Source organism: Mirounga angustirostris, unplaced genomic scaffold, assembly GCF_029215605.1.
Source record: "Mirounga angustirostris isolate CCGP_5_RB_7025 unplaced genomic scaffold, mMirAng1.0.hap1 SCAF_5, whole genome shotgun sequence".
NCBI lineage: Eukaryota > Metazoa > Chordata > Mammalia > Carnivora > Phocidae > Mirounga > Mirounga angustirostris.
In genome coordinates, this window is record NW_026991713.1 from 106,383,774 (window position 1) to 106,409,173 (window position 25,400).

General features: G+C 43.0%; 1 protein-coding gene, 1 long non-coding RNA gene and 1 pseudogene across 3 annotated transcripts in view; 1 reads left to right on the forward strand and 2 right to left on the reverse strand.

Moving 5' to 3' along the window:
* Positions 1-14,491, reverse strand: part of CCNY (cyclin Y) — a 224,043-nt gene extending 209,552 nt beyond the window's left edge. Inside the window, exon 1 of one of the 2 annotated variants that reach the window (XM_045874172.3) lies at positions 14,063-14,491. In XM_045874172.3, the coding sequence (XP_045730128.1) occupies positions 14,063-14,216 (154 nt within the window). In that variant the 5' untranslated portion in view covers positions 14,217-14,491. The remainder of the gene's footprint in view (positions 1-14,062) is intronic. The other variant, XM_054507278.2, reaches the window with a different exon arrangement.
* Positions 1,612-8,506, reverse strand: LOC123844112 (nucleophosmin-like; annotated as a pseudogene).
* A 338-nt stretch (positions 14,492-14,829) lies between the features above and the next one.
* Positions 14,830-21,457, forward strand: LOC135364472 (uncharacterized). The gene is made up of 2 exons (XR_010411648.1): positions 14,830-15,068; positions 15,467-21,457. It is a non-coding gene; the product is annotated as an uncharacterized LOC135364472 (long non-coding RNA).
* The last annotated feature ends 3,943 nt before the right edge of the window (positions 21,458-25,400 follow it).

Consider the following 25,400-nt stretch of genomic DNA (forward strand, 5'->3'; position numbering starts at 1 on the left):
TTTAAAAAACAAACAGACAAAACAATTCTTAATGTCACTTCAGAGAATACAAAAAGAAGAGGGAGGAAATAACCAAGGTCTAGCTGTTTCTGCATGACTTGACTTGATCTGATGAGTTTATCTTCCATATCCCTTCCAGATGAGCCACATGAACAAAGAGCGGCTCCTTCTATGACTCCAAATAATGCTATTAAATGGTTGTGCAGATACTGACAGCCCCAGAACTAGTCACAGCACTGATGAATTGGTCTTCCCATCTTTCTACCAGGAGCCTTTTCAGTCTCCGAGTAATGGCTCCAGCAACCCAGTTTTCCTCTGTGTTCTGTAACAAGGGTGCTGAAAACCAGCAAAAACTTACCACACCTTTCAGTATATTACACCAAAAAGGAAAGAAAGAAAAAGAAAAGGAAAAAGGAAAGAAAGAAACAAAACAAAAAAGGAGAAGCAATAAGGGAAGAAAATTAAGTGATTTTTGAATTTAAGTAAAGATTACACACCTTCCTGGTACACACAGAAAGCTATCCTACCACCCATTGTCAGAATTGCAAGCAGTATCTTTGTCAATAATACCATTAGGAGCACCATCTTAGAATGTGACGCTAGTTCTAATGAGCTCAAACGAACAATGCATCCCTTTGCAAAACTGGTAGAGGAGGGGCAGGGCATCACTCACATCAAGTCTGAAGTTAATGGCACCCCCTAGAGCTGTGCAGCCTAGAGTCTATGAAGTTCTACCCCCGGGCCTTGAATGTGTCAAAGTCAAACCATTAGGAAGTTGCTCTACTGTTTCTTTTACACCTTGAATCCTAGAGCCTATAGCTCAACGGTTCTGGAGAGAAGTAGGAGAGTTGCCCCCTTGGGGAGATTATATTTGGCAACGTATGGAGACATTTTTGGTGTCCTAACTGGGGGTGGGAAGACACTACCAGCATCTATTGAGTAGAGGTAGGGATACTGCTAAACATCCTACGTGGACAGGGCAGCCCCCACCACCAACAAAAATTATCCTGCCCAAAATATCAGTAATGCCAAGGTTGAGAAACCCTGGCACAGCTTAAGAACTTCTACTTTACTGAAAGGGTTCCTGAATTGTATGCTAAGAAGCTAGGCTCAAGTGAATATACTTTCACTGTGGCTAAACAAGACAAACACCCATTTATGAATGTTACTCTGAGGAATAAAAAACTAAAAAGTATATGGGCAATTTACAGACTGTCCTTCTCGACTGGATACCAATATTGTGGTTTGACATCACATTTCAAACCACATTAATCAAAACCAGATACTGAGAGGAAAGGGAAAAGCACTCATTTGATGCCTTGAACTATCAACCTTCCATGCCCAAAGTGAATACATAGATCTAGTCTGAGGACATAGGAGACTGGGGGGCAAGGACAAGGTTGCATTAAGCCATGCCTAAGTGGCGGTTAACTGGCTGCCACCTAGCAGGCTAATGTCCACACTCACCTACCAACATGAGCCCTTTGCTCTTTTTTCATTTCGGCCAAACACTCCTTCCCACAATCCCCTTCATTCTTCCCTTCTAGTCCTGTCACAGTGTTGTCTTACAAATACCCCGGCACAAGAATAAATTCATTTTCAAAAAACCCAACAAATGTTCCTGTCAGGATATTTACTAGTTAAATGAGAGAAGAAAATATTGTCTAGATAGCCAGTCTCCCGGTTTCATGTCAGAATGCCACAGGGCCTCTCCCAGCAGAACATCTCCATCAACTCTGAAAGTCATTGCCATGCTTGCTACCCATCCCAAATCATTCTCAAGGATGCAGAGGCACCCAAACATCTCCCAATATAAAAGCAACCAATCCACTTCTGAGGCCTGAGGCCTATTTCTTACCACTCAGGGCCTTGCTGGGCTGTTGCAATGCATGCTGTGCTGTCTTATATTTGGGTCCTCCCTGACTTGTCCTACCTTAACAATGCTGCCACAGCTCTTCCTCACCTCCCCTCTTCATATACTTCACTTCCAACACCCAGAGGCTGCCAACAGCTTCTTAACTTGAGTTACCAAGTAACCCTCCTACTGCAGAAGAAAGCTCTACAAACAGCCAAGTGTGCTCACATGGCTTGCACAGTGCTTAAGATACATGGCCTGTCAGGAAAAAACATCTTCCACAGAAGCAAATGGTTTGCAAAGCAAGAGTATGTTCCCTACCCCTTAAACTTATCCCTGAGTGCTTAATACTTAAAGTCACACTTTTGAATACCGGCTTTGCCAGGCTTCCTCCGCACTTCCTACAAAATATAAGAAATGGAAAAATCAGACATTAGATTTATTTTATAGAAAAGATTTGCTAAAATTAAAGTGAATAAACAATTTGTATCTCTTCAGTAACACCAACTTTAGCTTTCAGGAGACAGAAGGCAATCTCTAATGCTATATAAACCCTGTTTACCCATGCTTTTCAAGTAAAAATACACATTAAAATAACAGCCCATTGCTTACACACAGCTGGAGGCTGTGGGAAAATAAAATTACCCATATAAACTTTCAAAAGTAATCCTCACTGTAAATGAAGTAATACTTGATGAATCTGTGAATCTGAAATTTTTGAAACTGAACTAAACACAGCATCATGACTTCATTTCTCAACCTGGACTAGGTTTTAGGGTACAAAGAAGCCCTAAAAACCCCTAAAAAAAAACCCTAAAAAAAAAAAAAAGCCCTAAAACCTGGACTTTTAAGCAACTATACAAAGTCTGGATCCATACCTAAAAACCAGAGATAGTTTAAAGGATAATTATGATTACACTTAATGGAACAGCTATAATGAATTAATATCCTAAAAGAACACAGATTCATTAATGGACAGAATACTAAATTTAGAGTGAAATCTTTTCTTGAAAGGCAAAGAACAGATGTCTTAACCCATCCATCCATTCCCTAATTCCTCTGATTAATGGTAAATGTGCAATAAGACAAGGAGTTTACCAAATATAATCAAAATACATTTAATAACTTTTCTCCCTTTTTGCCTACCAAGAACAGAAGCAACCATCAACGGGAAAGAATTTGCTTATAAAATGCTTTAAACACTACATTCATGGTTTTGCAACACTCAGCTATATTACATATGAACCTCCACAGAGGGTACTTCCTATTCTTCCTCCTTAAAGCCAGAAGGTCTATAATCAGAGGTGTCCAAAATAGAAGTGACTTACATTTCACCGTCCAACTAAGATTTCTACAAGGCTCACAAAGAAACTGTCAAGGATGCAACTGCAGTTGCTAACAATTATCTTTAGTGTACTCCAGCTGTACTTTTCTCAGTGCCAAAAGCCAGCTGACAGTTCTACAGATGCTAGTGCATCTCCGCTGAGCATGGCACTCACAACTATCATACCCAATGAAGCCCCACTATACATCCCAAGTAGGGAGTGAAGATCAGGAAATAATGACCCAGGAATTAAAATTACATGTACTAGGTAATGTGGCTAGAGAGTAACAAAACCAGGTTACAACAATTTTTTATCGAAGTCCTATAACCATGGGAAACAAGACACTTAGCCCAAAAATGTTACCAGCACTCAAACATTTTAGAACTCCTTTTTTAGAACAGCCTTTCAGTTCAATTTTTCAGCCATACTAAAAAACAAATTAAAAATAAAAGTTTCTGGGCGCCTGGGTGGCTCAGTTGGTTGGGCGACTGCCTTCGGCTCAGGTCATGGTCCTGGAGTCCCGGGATCGAGTCCCGCATCGGGCTACCTGCTCAGCGGGGAGTCTGCTTCTCCCTCTCCTGCTCCCTCCTCTTGTGCTCTCTCCCTCAAATAAATAAAATCTTTAAAAAAAAAATAAAATAAAATAAAAGTTTCTTTACAAAGTCAAAATTAATGTATAAAATGTCAATATTCTGACAAAGGTGAAGAAAAAAAGATTTCAAAGTTTTCCAATCATGTATTTAAAAGCAACAGAGATGTCCAGAGTGTAGCAAGCAGTTTGTAGCTAACCAACCCCTGAGATGCTCTCTTGTCTCAGATTCACCAACTTTCCAGGTAAAATCTTGCTGACTTGAGGTATGTCAATTTGTGTGTTGTCAGATGACGACACTCAGTTGGAGCTTTGAAACACCCCTTCCCTCCAAGAGGCAGACAGCAAAAAGAGCCCCTAGAAGAAGTAAAGGAAGACAGCCATAGGAAACAGGTACAAAGTAAATGGCAGAGGAAAGGAAAGGAAAAGTGAGTTAGGTATCTTCTTCAGTCTCTGCAATTGTGGCTCTAGCTAGACTTTCTGGAAAGAAATGGCCACAAACAGCCCCTAATAACTTGTTTGGGGCTGCTTGAGCTCATTTTTCAGCCCATCAATTCCCCTTTACTTAAAGGAGTATTTTAATAGAATAAATTTATGCATATATATGCTTTAAAGCCTTCTCTGATTAAAAAAACAACAACAAAAACCCGGCTTCAGCCTCCATCCAAGAGTCCATATTAACATTCCTAGGAACGTCTTTCCTATGACACAGCGGACCGCCTGGGTGGGCTCTATTATTTCCAGGGGTACCACTGCTCACCACATGCATCACAGTGTGACTCTGGAGAGATGCAACCCAGAAGACCAATAAATGTTAGAAAGAGTAGTATAGCTATACCAAGTTCTACTGCCAGCAAGCTTCCCATTCAAAGGTCATACAGCTCTGTATAATCTCATCCTACCCAGTTCTAAAATTCCAGTTATCCTTCTGGCACCAACTTAAGAACATGGACTGCAATGATGTCTTTGTTAGGATGAGCCCCTCAGGCTTCTAGCTTCTCTGGTTATGGAAAGTTCAAACGCAGTTTGTTGTAGATCTTGCAACACACTTAATATTTAATGCAAGAAAATCAACATGAGTACCATGTTCATAATAACATACATTCATCAAGTACTCTCTGGAAGCATTTTAGCCCCATTCTGATTCTCATTTTAGGTACCTCAGGGCATAAGGCTAAGCAGGATTTTTTTTTTTTTTACTTTATTAAAATACTAAGTTTATTTCACATGTATATTTTTGTCTCCCCACCATTTCCATTTGTCTGACCACCACTACTACTCTGTCCTATCACAACATTCCATACATTCTTAAAACCAAGCAAAGGGTGGAGTTCTATCTTTAAAAACTAAACAGGCATTTTGGACAACACATTCCTGGCAATGGAACCTGAACAACATTTATCAGACACGGTAGGGAAAGTTCTCACTCTGCATTATAAAAAGGACAGCCAGGGGCGCCTGGGTGGCTCAGATGGTTAAGCGTCTGCCTTCGGCTCGGGTCATGATCTCAGGGTCCTGGGATCGAGTCCCGCATCGGGCTCCCTGCTCCGCGGGAAGCCTGCTTCTCCCTCTGCCTCTCTTTCTCTGTCTCTAACGAGTAAATAAATAAAATCTTTAAAAATATATATAAAAATAAATAAATAAAAAGGACAGCCAGATATCAACTGTTACAGAAATGAAATAAGACAGAAAATTTTAACAAACTATTTAAACTATTTTCTTAAAAAGACCTCCTCCACTGCCAGAGATCTTGAATAGCCTCTTGGTCAGTCATCCGGAAGCAATTCTTCACATAACTGATGAACTTGGCTTCCACTTTGGGAAGAGAACCACCTTTTTCTATACTTGCTTGCATTTTTGCTTTAATGTCTTCTACAGAACTAGGTCCTTTCGGTGTTTTGGGCGTCTTTTCCTCTTTTTTAAAAGATTCCTGACCTTTTGTTCTTGGTGTTGATGGTTTTGAGTCTTTTCCATGCTGGTTTGATTTTTGTGCATTTTTGGCTAGAGTATCTCACATAGATTTCTTTACTGGAGCCTTTTCTTCAGCTTCCTCATCATCAAAATCATCATCATCTTCTTCATCATCATCTTCATCAGCAGCAAGTTTTACTTTTTTCTGTGGAACCTTGCTACCACTTCCAGGGGCAAAATGCTTTCCAGATATACTAAGGAGTTTCACGTCCTCTTCCTCTTCATCTTCTGACTCTGCATCTTCCTCCACAGCTACTAAGTGCTGTCCACTAATATACACAGGCCCTGAACCACATTTCAACCGTTAAGACCACAGGTGGTGTTATTTCAAAGCCCCCAAGAGAAACTGTTGGCTGTACAGACATTTTCAAAGTTGCCAGTGTGACTTTAACTGGACTGCCTTCATAATTCAGTGCCTCGGCTTCAACAATGCGCAATTCATCCTTTGCACCAGCTCCTAAACTGACCATTCTTAAAGATAACTGGTGCTCATTTTCATCATTATCCACCTTAAAGTGATAATCCTTGTCAGCCTTTAGTTCACAACCGAAAAGATAGTTCTGGGGCCTCAGGGGGCTCATGTCCATGTCCATCAAATCTTCCATGGGGTGGTGGCACGCACTTAGGTGGAAGAGAAGGCGGACGGAGATAAACGAATACTGTTCCACACAACAGCCGCGCAGGATGGAATCACACCAGGGAAGTAGGCAGGATTTTTAAAAGCACATTCTCTTTAAGCAGAAAGAAAAGTGAGGCTCAGCAAGATGGAGGTCCTACAGTAAAGGCAGAGCCATGTCTAGAATATGGGTCTCCTGATTATTAGGCTCCTGCTCTTTGCCCTCCACCACACTTCACAGAGCTAGAGGCACATCCTGTAAACCCCCAGGAAAAGCCTGTCCTGGATTTATCCTTCTTGAGCCCTGCCTCATTCTTCAGGAAAGGTAGGATAGAATAATGTTGAGTCTCAGAGCACAGAGAAGAAACAGTGTCCTGATCAAGATTCCCAGCAACAAACTATTCAATGTTTCAAGCTGATGTAAAATGCGGCAGGGAAAGTGAACTCTCTCCCTCCTTGCAGGTACAAGCTGAAAATGATACTGAATGCATGATATCACTGCTATGGACTCACCCCGGCTGCCTTTTTGTTGACTCATGAAAGGATTCGTACTTTGAAGTATGACAGGCATGATACCGTCAGTAGCACTCTTGTGAAAATACCAAGTGCTGCTTCCTTCAAGTAAGCCCAATATGACATGCTTGGAGCTAAATCTCTGACCCTGTGTGACTAAAACAGAATTTCAAAGCTACTCACACGTCTTGCATCTTGTCATTTTTCTTTCTTTTGGTTCTACCCTTTCCTAGATAGGAATGAATTTAATCTTTGTATTAGTTTCATCCAGCCAGAAATGTGAAAGTAAGTAATCTCTTAAGATGATAAAGACAATCAGCTTTGTAGAAAAGAGTGAGAAAATCTACCATTCTATAAAATTAATCTTCACTCCTCTCAAAAAGTAGGCAGAAAAGTAAAAATCCTAATCACAAAGTATTGCTAGCTCAAAGCATACAGACAATGAATGAATGTCTTAAAACAAAGTGGGCATGGGCCAGGTGTGAGGGCAGGGGGTCAGTTTCTAGACCCAGGTCAGTCCCTAATTAGCTGTCACAGGGTAGTTGAGACGTGGACCTCAGCAAGTGATAGCAGATTGAATCCCAACTCTGACACTAACCAGCTATGAAACCTTGAGCAAATTTCTTAACCTTTCAGTCTCAATTTCTTCTCCTGTAAAATAGGAAGAATGATATAAAGATTTAAAAAGATAATACAAGCCAAGTAATTAGCACAGCACTTGGCCCAAAGTTAACACACAGTAACTACCCTTGTCCATGATCTGCATGACCTGGGCAAAAGACTGCACCTCTCCAAGATTCAGTTTCCTTATCTGTAAAATGAAGACGGGGAGCAAATGACTCCACGATTCTAAACTAGAGAGGAAACTAAGTAAAGGTCGTGGAATCTTCATTGGTGCTTTGGAGAATGGCCCTCTCCACAAACCTTTAAAGTGCACCTCTCCATACTGCCTAATATGCCTCAGTCCATGCTTGGTCAGGGTGTCTTCAAAATCTTACAGGCAGTGCAGCTAATAAATCTTAGTCTGGAATGAAAGTCCACAGGTATGGGTTTTGTCCATCAGGCTGGAAATGGTAATTGGGTCTGAGACACAAGAAGAAGAAATCCAAAGAGATGAGGTTGCAGATATCCAAAGAAATCAAGAGCAGTAATTTAAGCTAATACTGTGACAGGTAACAGCTTAGATTATAAATTGCTCCTTTGTCTCCCCACCCTTGTAACAGTGAGTGCATTTTTTCCAGTTTTCCTTCCCAGACCTAGGATGAGCCCCTTAGGCTTCTAGTTTCTCTGACTATGGAAAGTTAAAACACCATTTGCTGTATATCCTAGAACACTTCACACTTAATAAAGAAAATCACCAGGAATGGCTAAGTTCATAATTGCATATATTCATGTAGTACTTTTTGGATTATTAAGCATTTTGGCCTCATTTTGATCTTTAAGGATATAAGGCCACAGCTAAAGCCATTCATCTTAAGAGATAAGGAAAAAGACTAAATACATCACATTGGTTTTTTTTGTTGTTGTTTTTGTTTTTGTTTTTAAGATTTTATTTATTTATTTGACAAAGAGAGAGATAGCAAGAGCAGGAACACAAGCAGGGGGAGTGGGAGAGGGAGAAGCAGACTTCCCGCTGAGCAGGGAGCCCAATGCGGGGCTCGATCCCAGGACTCTGGGATCATGACCTGAGCCGAAGGCAGCCGCTTAACCAACTGAGCCACCCAGGCGCCCCAATATATCACATTGTTAAACAGACTACAATTAGCCATGATTTATTTTGGTTTAGGTTTTTTTCTTTCTTTTGTTATGCCTTAAAACCTTTCTTAAGTTTCATTTTCAGGATTTCACCCTACCTGCTACCTCTCAAGTTAAAACACAAACAAAACCAAGTTTCATATCCACTCTACTTTCATTATTACAAGTCTTGGTCTTTCTCTACTTCCTTTCTGTTCTTCTCATGCAATAAATACACATGATGTACTCTGACTCCAACGTCCTTAAATTGCTGGCTTCACTCATTCATTCAGACAAAGATAGAGTGCAACCCCAAGACTAGTAAATGTGTGATGGCTAGTCAAGCAACAATGGAAAGTTTCCATGTGTCAACTACTGGCTGTAATTCAGGGTAAAAGGCACTTAGGTTACATCAGCAAACAAAACGAAAACGTTCTATTGAAATTTACATACTAGTAGGTAAAAATCGCAATTATTATATATGTATATACTTATAACATATAGGTGAAATGGAAGAAACAGTAATTCAGAGAATGTATACTAGGACTGCTGATGGGGTAGTAGGAGAGATGTTAAAGAGGGCCGTCAAGAAGGCGTCACTGAAAAGATGAGGCATGAACCAAGACTGAAGGTAGTTGAAAGAGTTACCCAAGAGGAAACACAGAGAAAAACATTCCAGGCAGAGGGACAGAGCAAAGGTCCTGGGGTGAGAGCATGTCAGGTGTATTCAAGGAAGAGCACTGAAGGAGGCCAGTATGGCTAGAGTGAGCTAGCAAGATGAGTAGGGAAGGCAGGCAGATCACACAGGGCCCTGAAATCCATTGTAAAGCTTTTACTTAATATGAAATAAGGAGTCACATGTTAAAGTTTTTAAAAGGATCTCACCATGGCTGCTATGTTTGTTTTGTTTTGTTTTTTTTAAAGATTTTTTTTTTTTTTTTATTCATGAGAGACAGAGGGAGAGAGAAAGGCAGAGGGAGAAGCAGGCTCCCAAGGAGCAGGGAGCCCGATGCGGGACTCGATCCCAGGACCCTGAGATCATGACCTGAGCCAAAGGCAGACACTTAACCATCTGAGCCACCCAGGAGCCCGCTATGTTTGTTTGAGAACAGACTGTAATAGACAAAGGTGGAAGCAGGGATATCAGTTAGGTGGCTTAGCTGAGACAAGCAGCAGGAGAGGTTTTGAGAAGTGGTTGGATTCTGGATATATTTTGAAGGTTGACAGCCACTCTTTCCTAGCAGACTGGATATAGGATGATGGAAAAATTGGGTTGTCAAAGACAGCTGAGCTACAAAGAATGAAATTGCTAGCAACTATTCTGAGGCAAAACCCTAAAGTGGCACTTCAGTACAGATGTTACAGGCATTCTATCCTGATTTACTTGGTCTCATCAAATCTTAACTTTTCTTTAAGTCCACCCCTCTTTCTCTCCTCCCAAGCAATAACCTAATCAGGGAAGGCCAGTCTATTAAAAATACATGATGATGCTTCTCAGAGAAACTGTGGCTATGACTGTAAAGACAGACACCCTCTTCCAGAAAGCAACCCCAGGACTAGTAAATGTGTGATGGCTAGTCAAGCGACAAGGGAAAGTTTCCATGTGTCAATTACTGGCTGTATGACTTTAGGCAAGTCATTTTTCCTCTCTCTGCCTCATTCTTTTGTGTTACAGTAAGGATAATATCGTCCAAGGGCTACTGTGAATACCAAGTGAGCGAACGGGTATCCAGCAGTCAGAGCGGCATTTAGCACAGAGTAAACAACACGTAAGGGTTGCAAGTATTACTATCATTGTCGTTAAGTCTTTTTGTTAATTCTCAACCTCAGAATAATTGTACGAGAAATAATACCTAGGGAGCTGAGTCTAATATACATTTCCAAAAACGTGAATAACCTAACACTAAGGTACACTGAGTACAAAGGGCAAGTTGCTGGTAGTGTCATGGACGCCTAACTGCCCTAACTCAGTCACTGAAACACTACAGGGCAAATATTACCCACTGTATGTGCTGGGCAGGGAAAACATGGATTCAAACCTCCTATCTCTGTGATTTTAAGAAATTGACCTATCACAGAAGCCCCATGAACTTCTCTGAACCTTTCAATTCTAGTTGTCTGAGCTGTCTCTAAGGATAAAGATGGTACTTGACCACTTCGGCTTTTGTGATATACTCAAGGATGCTTCAGCTATAGTTTTTAAATGTTTACTAATCGGGCGCCTGGGTGGCTCAGTTGGTTAAGCGACTGCCTTCGGCTCAGGTCATGATCCTGGAGTCCCAGAATCGAGTCCCGCATTGGGCTCCCTGCTCAGCAGGGAGTCTGCTTCTCCCTCTGACCACCCCCCCCCCCAGCTCTTGTGCTCTCTTTCATTCTCTCTCTCAAATAAATAAATAAAATCTTTAAAAAAATAATAACAAAGGTTTACTAATCATCTACCAATATAATTCAGAAGTTAAAATCTATACCTATTTCTATATGCTACTTAACTTAAACAAGTCTGTTCCCTTCTCCCAGCTTCTGATACTGAACGAATTTCTACAGAAATGCCCCTGAACAACAGACTTAACCAGGCAGGGATTCTCAACCCTACCTGTATCTTCGAATTACCTGGAGAACTTTAAACATATTAATGCCAAGGCCCAGTCCTAGATTTCTGGTGTAATTGAAACCAATATTAAGAACCACAGATAGGTAAATCCTAGCAGTATTATTTATTGAATTTTGGGAGACAGAGAGAATATTGTTTAAATAGTGAATGAGCATTTCTGGGTTTAAACTAGCATCATTGTATGAACTGAGTTCTGGGATAAGAAGACACTAGGAACCTAGATTAGAAACCTTTTTAACCTGCCCTAGAGTCTCTTAAGCTATCCTGAACTTCCAAAACAAGAGTTGGTGGTCTTCCAAATGTTTTCTCAAAGCTGACTTGATGACCAAAACTGAGATTTCTTTCAAATGAAATAACACACAATACTATTCTATTTTCCTCCAGCAAAATCCTTCTAAGACTTAGTGCCAAATACCTGGTAATAATTACTCCCCCCCACCCCCCGCCCCAGATTCCTTGCTATAGTCAATAATAGTATGCAGCTTGGCCCTAAGAAACATGAATCTTCCTTTTGTCTGTATTTTTCTAATTCATTATATAAAACATAAAGTCTCTCCCCAATATAAGTGCACAACATGGAGAAATTACTTCCAAATGTTTTTGCCTATCAGCATTGTATAAGACTGGGTAATGGCTTTCTATAATAAACTCATTCATTCCTTTAAAATATAATACTTATTGGGCGCCTGGGTGGCTCAGTTGGTTAAGCGACTGCCTTCGGCTCAGGTCATGATCCTGGAGTCCCTGAATCAAGTCCCACATCGGGCTCCCTGCTCGGCAGGGAGTCTGCTTCTCCCTCTGACCCTCCCCCCTCTCATGTGCTCTCTCTCATTCTCTCTCTCTCAAATAAATAAATAAAATCTTTAAAAAATATATATATATAATACTTATTAAATCTTTACTATAGGGGTGCCTGGGTGGCTCCGATGGTTAAGCATCTGCCTTTGGCTCAGGTCATGATCCCAGGGTTCTGGGATCGAGCCCTGAATCGGGCTCCTGGCTCAGCAGGAAGCCTGCTTCTCCCTCTCCCTCTGCCTCTCCCCCTGCTCATGCTCTCTCTCTGTATCTCTGTGTCTCAAATGAATAAATTTAAAAATCTTAAAAAAATAAAAAGTAAATAAATCTTTACTATATGCTAGACATTTCCTTCAGCTGCTTGGATCATACCAGTGATCAAGACAGACCAGACCTTAATATCCTTCTAGATGCCTTTAAATGCATGAATTTAAAGTATAACTGTAGTTCAAAGACATCTAAAGAGATTAAGATAATTTCTGCACTAGAAATTCATGTGAGGGCGCCTGGGTGGCTCAGTTGGTTAAGCGACTGCCTTCGGCTCAGGTCATGATCCTGGAGTCCCGGGATCGAGTCCCACATTGGGCTTCCTGCTCAGCGGGGAGTCTGCTTCTCCCTCTGACCCTCTTCCCTCTCATGCTCTCTGTCTCTCATTCTCTCTCTCGCAAATAAATAAAATCTTAAAAAAAAAAAAAAATCCGAAATTCATGTGGAACCCTAACTTACTAAGTGTTTACTAAAACCAGATGTTATATTAGTCCCTTTAATATGTGGTACTCATTTAATAAAGTTGCTGTCCTGCAGAGACGACAGTACTATTTAAAAGAAATTACAAGAGGCCAAACAATGAGAAAACTCTTTCCTTTAGCAGTTTAAATTTGGCTTTCCACACTAGAGGGAATTCTCCATCCTAAAGCTGTCAAGAATGACTTATGACAGAGTTGTGTCAATTCACTCACACAAGAAATTTTTTCATCTTAGTTCAACTACATCAACTGTGAGAAGACTTGGGGGTTAAAAAAAGAAAAATCACGTTGTCATAAGAATATATTTCCAATTTCACATTTTTTAAGTTGAAATTATGCAAACTGTTTCAAGCATGATGTATAAACTACCTACCCATATTAAGCCACATAGCTTAAGGATAAATTAGTACTAACGAATATACTGCGAGACAAAATTAATAAATACACATTACTAGGTGCAGTGATCAGTCCTTTAACTTTACAAACACTAGTCCAAACATCACTCAGCTCAATCAGAAATCCACAGGACTGTAATTCTGCCCCAAGCAAAAACTGGGTGACAACCCAAAGATGTCTCCAAACCATTTTGATAATAGAGTTTGTTGTTTCGTTGTGTTTTTTTTAAGTATTCAGGTGAAGCTATTTGATTCCAATCCTGCACACACACACACACCCAAAAAAAATCCTTTTTAAAATTGTTAACGGAAATAGGAAACTGCCAATTGGGATCAATTTGTAAGTTTCCGGGAAAGCTGATACCCGCCAACCCTGTTCCCCCAACTCCAGGTAGAGACTGATTCCAAAATGGGATTCACTCCTCATTTACGCCAAGGATCATCCATTCCCTTCGCCTTCTAAAGGACAAACGAGCTCACCCTTCCCGTGAATAACTTGGCTTGTGGCTACGTTCACACAGTGGCTGGAGCGCAGGCTCTCGGGCCGCCCCCGCCCCAGCACTGGCCGCTCAAGTCTGGACAAGGGCCAGCTCTTGTCACCTCTCGACCTGCACCCCTCCGCCCCCGCGGTACTCCCGAGCCGTCCACCGGCAAAGTTTCCCCGCCGCTCGCTCGGGGGCACAAGCCAGGGGGCCTCTCGGGGTCTCCGGGACCCCGGAGCTCCCGGGGTTACCGGGACGAAGACCCGGTCCTGCCCTGATTACAGAAGCAGGCTGAGAAAGCCAAAGCAGCCTCGGCCATACAGACGCTGGGGGTGCAGACAGAGCACCGCGGATGCAGGAGGGGTGTGGGGACGTCAGGAGCGGGCTCGGCGAGGCCGCCGCCCCGCGACCCGGACTCGCCCGCGCTCACCGTCGATGTTCTCCCGGTCGCTGATGTGCTGCAGGTTGCAGCCCGTGTCCTCGCGGCTCAGGTCCGTGTCGGGCCGGTAGGACTCCAGCCGGGAATGGGCATTCCTCCGGAGCTTGGGGCTGGACGACACGCAGCACGAGGTAGTGTTCCCCATCTTCGGTGGCCCCCAGACTCCTGCTGCTCTCGCCTTCCTCCCCGTCCCCCGGAGCGGGGCGCGGGCGGGCGCGGGGCGCGGGCGTGGAGGGGAGGCTCGCCCGCCCGCCCGCCGCCGCGGGAGGGGGCGGAAGCCGCGGCCGGCCCCCGGGTCAGCAGCGGCGGCGGCGGCGGGGCCTCGCCATGGGCGGCGGCGACGAGCGGGCGGCGGCCCCGGCTCCCCCTGTTCCCCCTCGGCCTCCGCGCTCGCCCGCCTCCGTTCGGCGGGCCTGTCCGCGGCGGAGGAGCGCTCGGGTCCGCGCGACTGCGGCCGCCGAGCCTAGCTCACCCCGCCGCGGCCATGGCGGGCGGCGCCGCGCAGGCCGCCTCCCCCCTCCCCGCGCTTCCCGGACGGCGCCCGGGTCCCCTGCGGCGGCGGCGGCGGCCTCCGCAAGAGGTTCCGGTTCAAGCGGGGGAGCCGCGTGTCCGTGCGGGGCGGAACGGCAGGCGGGCGTGGGCACGGCTCTGGGGCCCGGCGCTGCGAAGCCAGGCGCTGCCCGCGAGGATGCTCGGGAGCCCTCCCCCGCCGTCGGCGCCCGTCCCCGCCGCAGCCCCCGCCCCGCCCCGTCGCAGCCCCCGCCCCGCCCCGTCACCGCCTCTTCCCTCTGCCCTGGAAGCAGATCGGCGGCCGAAGAGGGAGGTCCCGTGCCGGCGCGGCCCCGCGCAGAGTGTGGGGTCGGGGCCCGGGACTGCGCCGCACGCAGGCAGGCGTAGGAGCCACAGACCCCGCGGTTGGAAGGTCGGCGTCGCGAGGCCCTTTCTTTCCCGCTCTCCGCGTCCTCCACCTCCCCCGGGCCTAACGCTGGGACGAGAGGTGTGTGTGGCGGACCTACGCCGCCCTGGGGCCAGCGCGGTCCCCCGGGGCGGGGGCGCAGCCGAGGAGCCTGAAGGAGGGCTGGGGGCACACGGTGGAGAAAGGGTGGGGATGCGGCCGCCTCCCTAGGGTGCGCGGAGGCTGTGTTTCTCCCACACCGCGGGGAGAGGGGGTTCTTTTATTTTGAAAGTATTTAAAAGAAAACTGGTCCTGATTTGGGACTTCTCGCTTCTGTTTTGAGTTTTGCCAGGACTTAATGGTGAACTTGTTTTAAGCCGTAAGATAAATCTGGGGGACCCCTGGGCTACATTAATGTGGAATTAGCTGCAGTGTTTTGAGTTTCTGGGAAATTAATGTGAAGTAGAGACAGATAACATCAGCAATCCTTTACTTTTCAGTTCTGTGGGGTTTTGTCTTGCTGAGATCAGCCTGATCTGAAGCATGTTAGCTAAGATAAAGGTATGTGAAAGTGCCTGGCTCACGAGAGATGTTCAGTAAATCGTGGGTTCCATTCCCTCCTGGCACCCCAGAAAGACCTTCTTGCCTAACGCGGCAGAAATAACCTTCCCACTCTTTCCAAATAGTCAATGGAGTCATGAGAAGACTCAGGGGAAAAATGGCTTTGAACACAAAAAATATGGTGCAACCCTCCTAATTTTATATCTGAGGAAACTGAAGTCGAGAAAGATGAAGTGCCTTGATTTGTCCAAGGTCCCAGTACTAGTTAGTGACAGATGCAAATACTGAAAGAGAAGAAAAGGAGTAAGGAAACTCAATACTTACATAGCATCAGCAACATGTGGACATCTTGCCTGAGGCTTTATAAACACTTATTTCTTTTAATTCTTGATACCTAGCCTTTTTTACAACCTGTGCTGTCTCTCTGTCTTGCACTCATAAACATGAGTACACTTATTAGTCAATAATCAAAAAAGCCTCATGCTCTGAACTGGATTAATGCCATTTGTTGCAGTAAGTGGCAAATGTCCTTGGAAAACAAATGGCAGCAAAGTGCTGATGTTGACCAGATGAGAAAGGAAATGTAAAAGGGAAGTTCCAAAGAATTGCAGCCCTGAAAAGGTGGGTAAATAGCAACAAGACAAAATAATCCTCATTTATTAAGACAGTTCTGACTCTCTTGCTTCCCAGGAAAGTTTGAATGGGACATAACTGCAAATCAGTGAATGTGTATATTCACATTTTCGGGGCTACAGTGTGTGGGTAAGATGGATGAAAATTGGGACAGGGGTTATATCATATTGTCTGTTCTGATTGCTGTTTTGCAGTTGGGGTACTATGAGCATCCAAATACTGAACCATAGGTGTATGGCATATCCACTTAGGCATATTAAATTGTAGAATTAATTGTAGAATTAAATATTTATATCAGTGATACGCTTTGAAGGGTTTAAGAGGAGAGGCAGAATAGCTGTCTGCAAGCTTTGTGTGCTGGCGGGTCATCCGGCAGTGTTAACTGAAAAGAGCGTCTGGAGGTGAGGGAAGACAAGACTGGGGGTCAGGGTAGCCACAGACTCTTGCCAAAGGATGGACAGCCATTGGTCGGCAGGGGCTTTTCTGTCCCCCACCTTCCCCATCCCCTCTTAGACATTCCTGACATGTGACTTTTACTCCACAGGGCCAGGACTAGTACTAAAGCCTCATCAGTGACTTTGCTGAGTGCCATGCCCCCCTGCCAGCCTTCGTGCACCACCACCACCAGACACACACGCACACACTTCAAACTCCTCCAGGCAAGGACACCTGCTCCTTGAAACATAGTGACACTTTAGGAGAGGTTGCAGAAGCAAAGCGATGCCAAGATGAAAATGAAATGTATTATTTATTAAACACTTGCTAGAAGCCATGCTCTGTACTAAGTATTTTTTACATTTAAGCCTATGCTGTTTCCCACATTTTACAAATAAAGACACTTTAATTCTGATAATTAAACCTAAGATCAGCCTACTGAGAAAAGGCCTAAGTGGAGATATTAACTTTGGTTCTGACTGCTAAGTCCGTAAGGTCCCCTCCCAGCTGTATCATCCAAACACCTCCAGATTTCACTGAACAAGAAGGGAACAAAGAAGCAGATTAGAATAATGAGAGAAGAAATCTGCAAAAGTTTTGAGTGGGAAAGAGTCTAGTGTTTCTTCTCTCCTTTTTTCTATCTCTTTTTGAAGGAAGCTGGCAGTACTGGTTAGGCCTAGTTCTAGACTTGAAGAAGAGAGGGGATCCTTATTTCTTTGGGCCCCACCCTTCTGACCAGAGTAAGTAGACAGGCAAGAAGGTTGAAGAGAAGCATATGCAGAAATGTGCATTTAGCCACAGTGTCTTTGACATTGCATCACTTGGGAATCTAAATTCAAGGACACTTCGTAAATAGAGTAAATCTAGCCCAGGATTGGGGCCAGAGGGAGAGAGAGAAGGTGAGCACTGCAACCCAAGGCCCGCATTCTCAAATCCTTCAGCCTTTTGAGAGAACATCAACCTGGATATACCCATAACCTACTCTGCTCTTTAAGTAGAAAGAATCATTTGGGTACTTTTTTCCTTCGCCTTTCTCTGTAATTAAGATTTTGGTCATTGTGGAACGCCTGGGTGGCTCAGTCAGTTAAGCGTCTGCCTTCAGCTCAGGTCATGATCCCAGGGTCCTGGAATCAAGCCCCACATCGGTTTCCCTGCTGAGCAGGGAGCCTGCTTCTCCCTCTGCCACTCCACCTGCTTGTGCTCTCTCTCTCTCTCTCTGGCATATAAATAAATAAGTAAATCTATAAAAAATTTTTTGTTCTTGGGGCACCTGGATGGCTCAGTCGTTAAGCGTCTGCCTTCAGCTCAGGTCATGATCCCAGGGTCCTGGGATCGAGCCCCGCATCGGGCTCCCTGCCCGGCGGGAAGCCTGCTTCTCCCTCTCCCACTCCCCCTGCTTGTGTTCCCTCTCTAGCTGTCTCTCTCTCTCTGTCAAATAAATAAATAAAATCTTAAAAAAAAAAAAAAAATTTTTTGTTCATTGTGAAGAGGTGAATATGGAAACTCAGGTGAACGACCTAAGTCATTGCTCTTCAAAATTTTTTTAGCAGCAGTAGCTTTTTTTTAACAACATTTTCAATGGACCCACAATATTTAAAACATATGATCGATATTAGCATTAACCTTTAAGATCTACTTATGAAAAACAAACTATTGAGAATAAGCTACCTTAATTGAATCAGGTAGATCATAATTATAGTCTTACTTCAGTCACATTTATATCCATGAAATATGAATCACTCCCTAGAATACAGAAAACACTGAGCCCAGTTAATGCAGGGCCTGGACTTTTGGTCCAAAGAAGGAAAATGGATAGAGTCTGGGGGAAAAAAACCTTCCCAGAGTATAGCTGCCCTTTTCTTATCACCTGGTAACCGGTTTCCTGTGTTAGTCAACATTTGTAAGGCAGTAATGGAAAAACCAAGACGCTTTGTTGTACCACCAACACTCTTCCTGTCACCATTTTATTTTCCAATGACCTCCCCTCCAGATAAGGCCTCCATCTAGTACTTGAAGCTAGGCAGTCCAAAATGTGACCAGCTATTGGGGAAGTATTTACTTTGATAGCCACTTGACCTTGACCAATGTAATTGATTCATTTATTGATAAAACATTTCTTAAAAGTGTACCGAGCCAGGCACCTTAGGGATACAAAAATGGGTAAGATTTAGTTCTCACCCTTGAGAAGCTCATCATCCGGTAAGGTAAACAGTCAAAAGATCCGGTGTAGAGTATGTCCAGCAATGTGAATGATTGTAGTCACTTACTGGTAAAATCTGAAGACTATCAAGACTACTACCTATAATTAAAAACCTTTCTTGCCTGTGGATACATCTAAAATTCCACTATGGGAAATTTACTCCTATGAAGTAAAGAATTATATCCAGAGATTGTCAGAATGAAAATTCCCCCAAGCAATTAAAGATGATGGCTAGTAGATTTAAACACTGATGCCAAGTCCCTTGGACTAGAGTAACTGCCAGAAACAATGTGTTGAGAAGGATTCTGAGGTCATATTCCAGCCCAACAGGGAAATTGAATGCTGCCATAAGGAAAGGAGGAAGTGGAGAAGATAGCACTGGTGCCATGTATTTCCTATCCATGAGTAAAACTTTTGTTTCTGGAATACTGAAGCCAGGGATAGCCATAGTCTCTGGGTTTCTGGGCGAAGGTCCACTTAGAAGCTGATTTATCTACCATGCGACTGAGAATTCACCACCTGTCCCCAGGCTAACCAGCCTTAAGAAGTCTAATCTCTCTCTTGCCCTTGCCAAACTTACCTGCTTTATCCCTCCATGCTCACCAACAATAGAAATGGTAAAGGTATGTGCAGTCTCTGAGAACTAGGATGTGCTTTTGATAAGGCAAATCCCAGCATCTCACAGGGTCAGACTGGAAGAGGCTGTTACTTCTCTACCCAGTGTCAGTCCTCCCATCTTCCTTTTAATGGAGCCCTCCATTTTGTGGGGACCAGCAGTACGCCTGCCTCGGAGGTGACAGCTGGCCATGTGACTTAAGTTTAGCCAATGATATGTGAGTGGAGTCTTACAGGAAAGCTCTCTGAAGGTGTTTCCTCTTCTCTGCTTCTTGGAATGTGGACATGATGGCTGGAATTCTAATGTGCACTTTGGAATACCAGCTGACCTTGAAGATGAAAGCCATCTACAGCCATGTCCTTGTATGCTTGTTTTACATGAAAGAAATAAACTACGTTGTATAAGCCACTGTTATTTTGAGTTCCCAAGTAATATGCAGCCAAATCTGATCCTGATTTGGCCAGGATTTTATATTATCCTTTGATAGAGTCTTATGTCTCTGTCAACAGTTTTCACTGATTCGCCCTGAGATAATGGGGACTCTGACCTAGAACTGTGCAGTCATCTTATATACTTGGCTCCCCAGGTATTTTGCTATTCCAGCAAAATCCAGGCTGGAATAGGAAAATGCAGTAGGCAGGTTCTGGAGTCAAGATTGGATTTTGTGGCAAAAAGAAGTGGTTTCTCCAAAAGACAGATTAGTCCCCATGGAAATTAAAAGAAGTAAATGCCTGGGGCGCCTGGGTGGCTCAGCCATTTAGCGTCTGCCTTCTGCTCAGGTCATGATCCCAGGGTCCTGGGATTGAGCCCTGCATCGGGCTCCCTGCTTGGCAGGAAGCCTGCTACTCCCTCTCCCACTCCCCCTGCTTGTGTGCCCTCTCTCGCTGTCTCTTTCTCTCTGTCAAATAAATAAAATCTTAAAAAAAAAAAAAAGAAAAAAGTAAATGCCTGATGCATTATTTTAATATAGCACTCCTTCAGTATTCCCAGAACTAGAACCAAAGCTTCCTATGAGCAGGAAACTATGAACACACCGTGGTATTTATGCTGAATATCCACCTGACCTAGGACATTGATTCTTTCCTGTCAAAAAGGTGTTTTGTTTTGTTTTGTTTTGTTTTCTGGACCTCTCTTCATGACTCCTCCATTGACTATTTGGAAAAAGGGTAGAAAGTTGGTTTCTGTCACCTTGCATTCTTCTGAACACAGGCAAAAAGTCTTTCTAGTCTAAAATAGTTGGCATTGGGGGCATTGGTGGGGGATTTATTGAATGTCTCCCGTGAGCCAGGTACTTTCACATACCTTTATGTTAGTTAACTGACTTCAGTTCAGACCCTATTCCCAACATGACAAAACCCAGCAGCATTTTAAAAGTAAAATAAGGATAGTTGATGAATTGTGTTAATTTATTGCCTCTACCTTGCATTTTTAACCTCCAAGGTACTCCAAACACTCTGCAGCTATAATTCAACATTCAAATGGCTCTGGGGTCCCCAGGAGCAGCCACGTAGATCCTACTGAAGCAGACAATCCTGTCACTCCCCTGCTTAAGATTTGTCAATAGCCTCTCACTGCCTATAGAATAAAAATTCCACTCTGCCTGGCATTCAAGCCCACCTTTTCTCCAGCTGGTCAAAACTGCTCAGAATGCACTATCCGGCCTGCCATGCCATTCCCGTCCCGCTTTACTTGTGTGACCCCATCACCTAAACACCCTTCTTCCTCCACTGCCCAGCTCCACGTTTTTAATCCTCAGCCTTCAAGGCCCAGCACAAGCACTGTTTTTTCTTAGTCCCTCTGCTGGAAATCATAAACTCACATAGATTTTATCTAAAACCACTCATCTCTTCCTACTTGTTTTTATGAATTAATTTGTTTTATCTTGCCTACTAAACTCTAACTCTGAAAGGGCACCCGTGTTTGCTTCCCTGATTGTTCTTTGTGGCCCTTTGCCACAGTGCCTGGCATATAGGATGAGCTCAAAGACTATTTGTTACCTGAGTAAGAGTTGTGGCAAGTACCTAAACATGCTCCCTCCCTTTTTAATCCCGGTTTCTCTACATTCTTTATTCTCAGCAGGAGAAGAACAGACTGAACAGGGGCAGGGGAAGGGAGTTATTGGTGATGACTGTACAAAGTCTTCACTGATAATTCCCTTTTATTATATGTTGAAATATTTGAGGAAATATGTCTTGCATTGTGAAGCTTTTGAGATTCATAGAGATCTATAAGCAATAAAGTGTTCATTACCTTTTATGCCTTCTTGTGAATTAATTAACCAGGAAAACAGCCCTTATGAAATGGAGTTGTGCTTTTCAGAGCCTTGCTCTGACTGTATTAGAAAGAAACATTAGAGAGAAAGTATCATTCATTAACTTGTTTACTTCAAAAAGAGAAGTTGGAATCCCAGAGCTTAGGTTGCCATGCTTCATGGTTTTTTTTAAATCTGAAAGCACCCAATCCCAGAAGAAAAAAGGTAATATGCAGTATGTGTGTGCATGTGCAATGCGTACATACCCAAAAGCCACATTCATTCAGGTGACAAATTTTGCCAATTTGTCCAAGTCAGTGAAGGGACAGATTGCCCATGTCTGGAGATTTTTTTTTTTTTTTTTTTTTTTTTTAGATTTTATTTGCGAGACAGAGAATGAGAGACAGAGAGCATGAGAGGGAGGGAGGAGGGTAGGAGGGAGAAGCAGACTACCTGCCAAGCAGGGAGCCCGATGCGGGACTCGATCCCGGGACTCCAGGATCATGACCTGAGCCGAAGGCAGTCGCTTAACCAACTGAGCCACCCAGGCGCCCTGGAGATGTTTTTTATTGCCACCACTGGGGAGGGAATGCTCCTATGTCTAGTGGTAGGAGCCAGAGATGCTGCTGAACATCCTATAGTACACAGGACAGCCCCCACAGCAAAAACTAGCCCAAAACGGCAGTAGTGCCAAGGCTGCAGAATCCTGTCCAAATTGGCCAGTCAGTCACTGCACAAATGTTACTGATTCTTTCCATTAGGAGGTACACATCCTTATACTTTTCATAGCATCTGAAAGAAAATAACAATTCGTTACCTAGTTTAGCTTCCCACCAAAAACTGTTTAAAAGGAAAAAGTAATACTTGTTTTCAAAAGACAAAGACAGTTAATTTCAAAACACTCCTTAAGATTAACTTCTATAAGAGGGCTTTTAAACAGTCATTCTGGTTCCAGTTTTCCCACATCACTCTAGAAATGCATATATGTGAGTAAGCCTGGAAGTCTGCCCAGTTGCAAATAAGCAGGCCTGTAACAGATTTTTTTTTCTTAAATGAGAAAAAAATCTACTAAGAGCTTAAAAGCTAAAAGAGCCTTTGAGAACATTGTTGAGTTGAAGTGCAAGGCACAGAAAACACCACTGAATTTATTCTAAAGTCAGAGGTGGTGACATTTCCTTCATATTAGCCCTCATTCAATATTTTGTTAATATTTTTCCCTTTATTGAAAGAGACAGGATTTCCTTTGACCATTCAATCATCTCCCATATTTTTTTCTTTTACAGTAATGTTATCATACTATATATAAAATTTGATAGCCTCCATTTTTTTTCTACTGTCTGAAGTACTTTCCCAAACCAGTGAACATTTTTTAAAAACTATCACAACTGGGAGTTCCTGGGTGGCACAGTTAAGCGTCCGACTCGGTTTTGGTTCATGTCATGATCTCAAGCGCCCTGGGATCAAGGCCCGCATCAGTCTCCACATTCAGTGTGAAGTCTGCTTGAGATTCTCTCTCCCTCTGCCACTCCCCACCCCCCGCCAACACACACACACTCTCTCTCTAAAATAAATAAATCTTAAAAAAAATATATCACAACTGCAAAATATATCCTATAGATGTGCCATAATTTATTTAACATTCCACAATCATTGGACATTTCATTTGTTTCTTTTCAATATAATAAAAAACAATTCTGAGGTGTGCATTTTTATATATTGATCTTTTTTTTTGCATCTGCTTATTTCCATAAAAGGAATTAGTCTCAGTCATTTTGACCAGATAGGAACATCTTAAAATCTCTTGATAAGTGTTGCCATATAATATTTTAGAGAGTTCATACCATTTTGCACAAATAATTGTTTCCTTACTGAAACAATAAGCTCAGAAAGGAACTTCTGGCCATTCTATGATCTGTAATTGGATGAGTTTCCATTGCCTCTAACAACATTTTAAACACACCAATATCACAGAATTTATTAATATCTATCATTTTTTACCCACATTTCTCCAAGTAAACTCTGAAGTGGAAAGCAGAACTTGTCTTACTTTTTGTAGCCCGAGTACTGTGAACAGTAATGCCTAACAGACCCTCCACTTCTGAGAACAGCAACACCTGACAGGCATCAAGGCACTGTCGGGTAAATCCCAAGAAGCAGTAATTTTCTCAATCTTAGTTTCCCTGTGATGGACCACAACAGTTTTGCACACCTAACAAAGGGAAGCTGCATACAATTAGAGAGCTGTATTCTAAATCCAGCCCTGACAATTCTTCAGCATGTTGTTTTTCTAAGTTCTAAATTTCTTCAGTGTATCCTGTTATTTCTACTTTTCCTTCTGTCCAGCAGGTGAACTTACAGTTGATATAACCTGCAATGTTTCCTCATGATAATATCACCTTACCCCAAGACCTTCAAGAGCCTACAAAATGACTACGTGACTATTAGAAACCTCCTAGAAATTTCTTCCTTTTGCTTAGCTTTTATCCTTCTGCATTTCCTGGGGACCTTACCTTGGCACGGTATATGATGCTAAGTTTTAATGAATGTCAAACAGTCACTGTATGGTAAATGCCAAGAAAAACAATAAGTGATACAAAGAAAGAAGTGAAAATCTGTACCTTCTGCCTTTATCCCAGCTCCACATCTACACATTTTATCATCAGCCCCAAGGATTGGGGTCTTCTGTTTGAAAATGAGATCAGTTCATAACTTCTGAAGAACTCTTGCTGTGATCCTGGGCTGGAGAGAAGCTGTTCAAAGCAGGCACCTCCCTCAGTAGTGTGGCCTGAAGATGCACAGGCCCCCTTCGCTTGGTGATAATGCCCCCACTGCCTAACAGGATGCTTGAAATTCCCAGCTGGCCTTCCTCGGGAATAAGGCCTTAAAATCTGATTTTGCCTTTGATAAGTGGTATTTGGAATAGTCACACATTAAAATATTACTGCTCTCTAACAGCGCAGTACCAGTTAGTATATCTGATTAGCCAGAAGGATCACTTCTAAAGGCACAAAAGGAATGGTAGAACAAGGCTGTATCTTCATTCATAAAACTCTGAGAAGCTAAAGAACAAACAAGATCCACTCTTAGGAGGGGCGCAGCCAGAAGCCACTGTGGAGAGGGCCTGGGGTTACTCAGAGGAAAACATGGGGATGGGGGGCACACCCAGGTGACAGCGGATCATGTGAAAAACAACATAATCAGTGCAGAGAAGACTCGGACATAGGACTCCCACAACCTTAACCTGCTCCCAGAATGTATAGGTCACAACTTTGCTTTGGGACACTTCTGTATATAAGTGCAAAACAGAAGAGGGGAACAAGATTTAGGTTCCCCATCTCCCATAATCTTAATATGCACATGCTAGTATTGTGAATGGAGTAGAAAAGGCTTTCCTTCTCAGGAAATGAAAAACACTTTCACTCTTGTTAACAGTTTTCTCCACTTACAAATCTGTAGAACTGATTAAAAAATATTTGAAAGGAATATTAACACCCATAGATATTAAGTTATTTGGGCAAAATATGCTAATTATTTCCACTTGATTTATAATAGTGAAAAACTGATTGCAACCTAAATGCCTTTGAAGCAATAACTAGTTAAATTCTGCTACATACAACAGAATCTATGAATACAGATATTTCATGAAATATCATGAAAAATGATATTTCCCTATGAATATACATGCAAAGGGATGTGTTTAGAGATATTCACAAATAGACGGTGTTAACAACGATAACC